The sequence below is a fragment of the Tupaia chinensis genome, unplaced genomic scaffold (genome assembly GCF_000334495.1).
Source record: "Tupaia chinensis unplaced genomic scaffold, TupChi_1.0 Scaffold000132_1, whole genome shotgun sequence".
In the NCBI taxonomy this organism is placed as follows: Eukaryota; Metazoa; Chordata; class Mammalia; order Scandentia; family Tupaiidae; genus Tupaia; species Tupaia belangeri.
The window spans coordinates 1,095,070-1,096,083 of NW_006159601.1; the positions used below are offsets into that span (position 1 = coordinate 1,095,070).

At 69.5% G+C, this 1,014-nt stretch overlaps 1 protein-coding gene across 1 annotated transcript in view; it reads right to left on the minus strand.

Annotated features, from left to right (window-relative positions):
* Window positions 1-1,014, minus strand: part of THBS2 (thrombospondin 2) — a 33,174-nt gene that overhangs the window by 16,132 nt on the left and 16,028 nt on the right. The window contains 2 exon segments of the mRNA XM_006144770.3: window positions 102-275; window positions 837-991. Of these exon segments, the coding sequence (XP_006144832.1) occupies window positions 102-275; window positions 837-991 (329 nt within the window).

Here is a 1,014-nt window from a genome sequence, read left to right on the forward strand (position 1 = left end):
CTTGTCCAGCAGGGTGAGAGCAGCCGCTTCCCGTCAGAACCCTCGCCCCCCGTGGGGGCGTGCCGGGGCTCCACACCCACAACGCCGCGCCGCGCACCCACCTACGGGGCAGCTCCTGCGGTTGCACATCTGCCGCTCGGTCACGTCGCCCACGCAGGCCTTCCCCCCATGCTGCGGCTCTGGGCTGTTGCAGACCCGCGAGCGCTCCTTGATCCCGCCGGCACAGGTGACTGTGCAGGCCGACCACGGGGACCAGGGGCTCCAGCGGCCGTCCACTGTGGGGAGACCCAGGGAGGGGCTCAGAGGAGGGCCTGCGGGGCCTGAGTGCCAGCCCTGCCATGGCAGGGAACGGTTGCATTCTGCTCTCACGGAGCTATGGGCCTGGGACGCCCATGCCACCAAACCCTCTCCTGATCAGGGATTCGCACTCCGGATGCCGTGGGCGACAGGCCCCCACAGCCCTGGGGAAAGCGCTGAGCCAGAGCTCCCTACCCTGCAGTGTGTCCTGGTAGTGGACAGTCACCCCAGGAAACATGGCTCCTGGGCACGGACGGACAGCTGGGAGTGGCGAGGCACCCCAGGTCCACACCCATCAGCATCACTTTCTAAAGGGCCCTGGTGCTGCACCCCTGCCCCGCGGCAGTGCACTCCCAGCACGGCAACTTCCATGCATGCTGCCTGGCCCAAGGGCAGCCTGCAGGGGTCGCTGCAGGGGAGGCAAAGCCCAGCCCTCCAGCCCCGCACCAGCTTCCACCTCACCCTCTGCCCAACCGCGCCCTCCCTGCAAGCACCTACTCTGAACAGCCCCACGCAGGGCCTCGCGCCCACCCACTCACCTGGGCACGGGGGTCCCCGGCAGGCCTTGGTCTCCCGGCCGCCCCCCTTGCAGTTCCTGCCCCCCAGCTGGGGCACCGGGGAGTTACAGAGCCGGATACGGGTGATGTTGCCGACGCCGCAGGTCACCGAGCACGAGGACCAGGGCGACCAGTGGCTCCAGGCCCCCTCCCTTCGGAG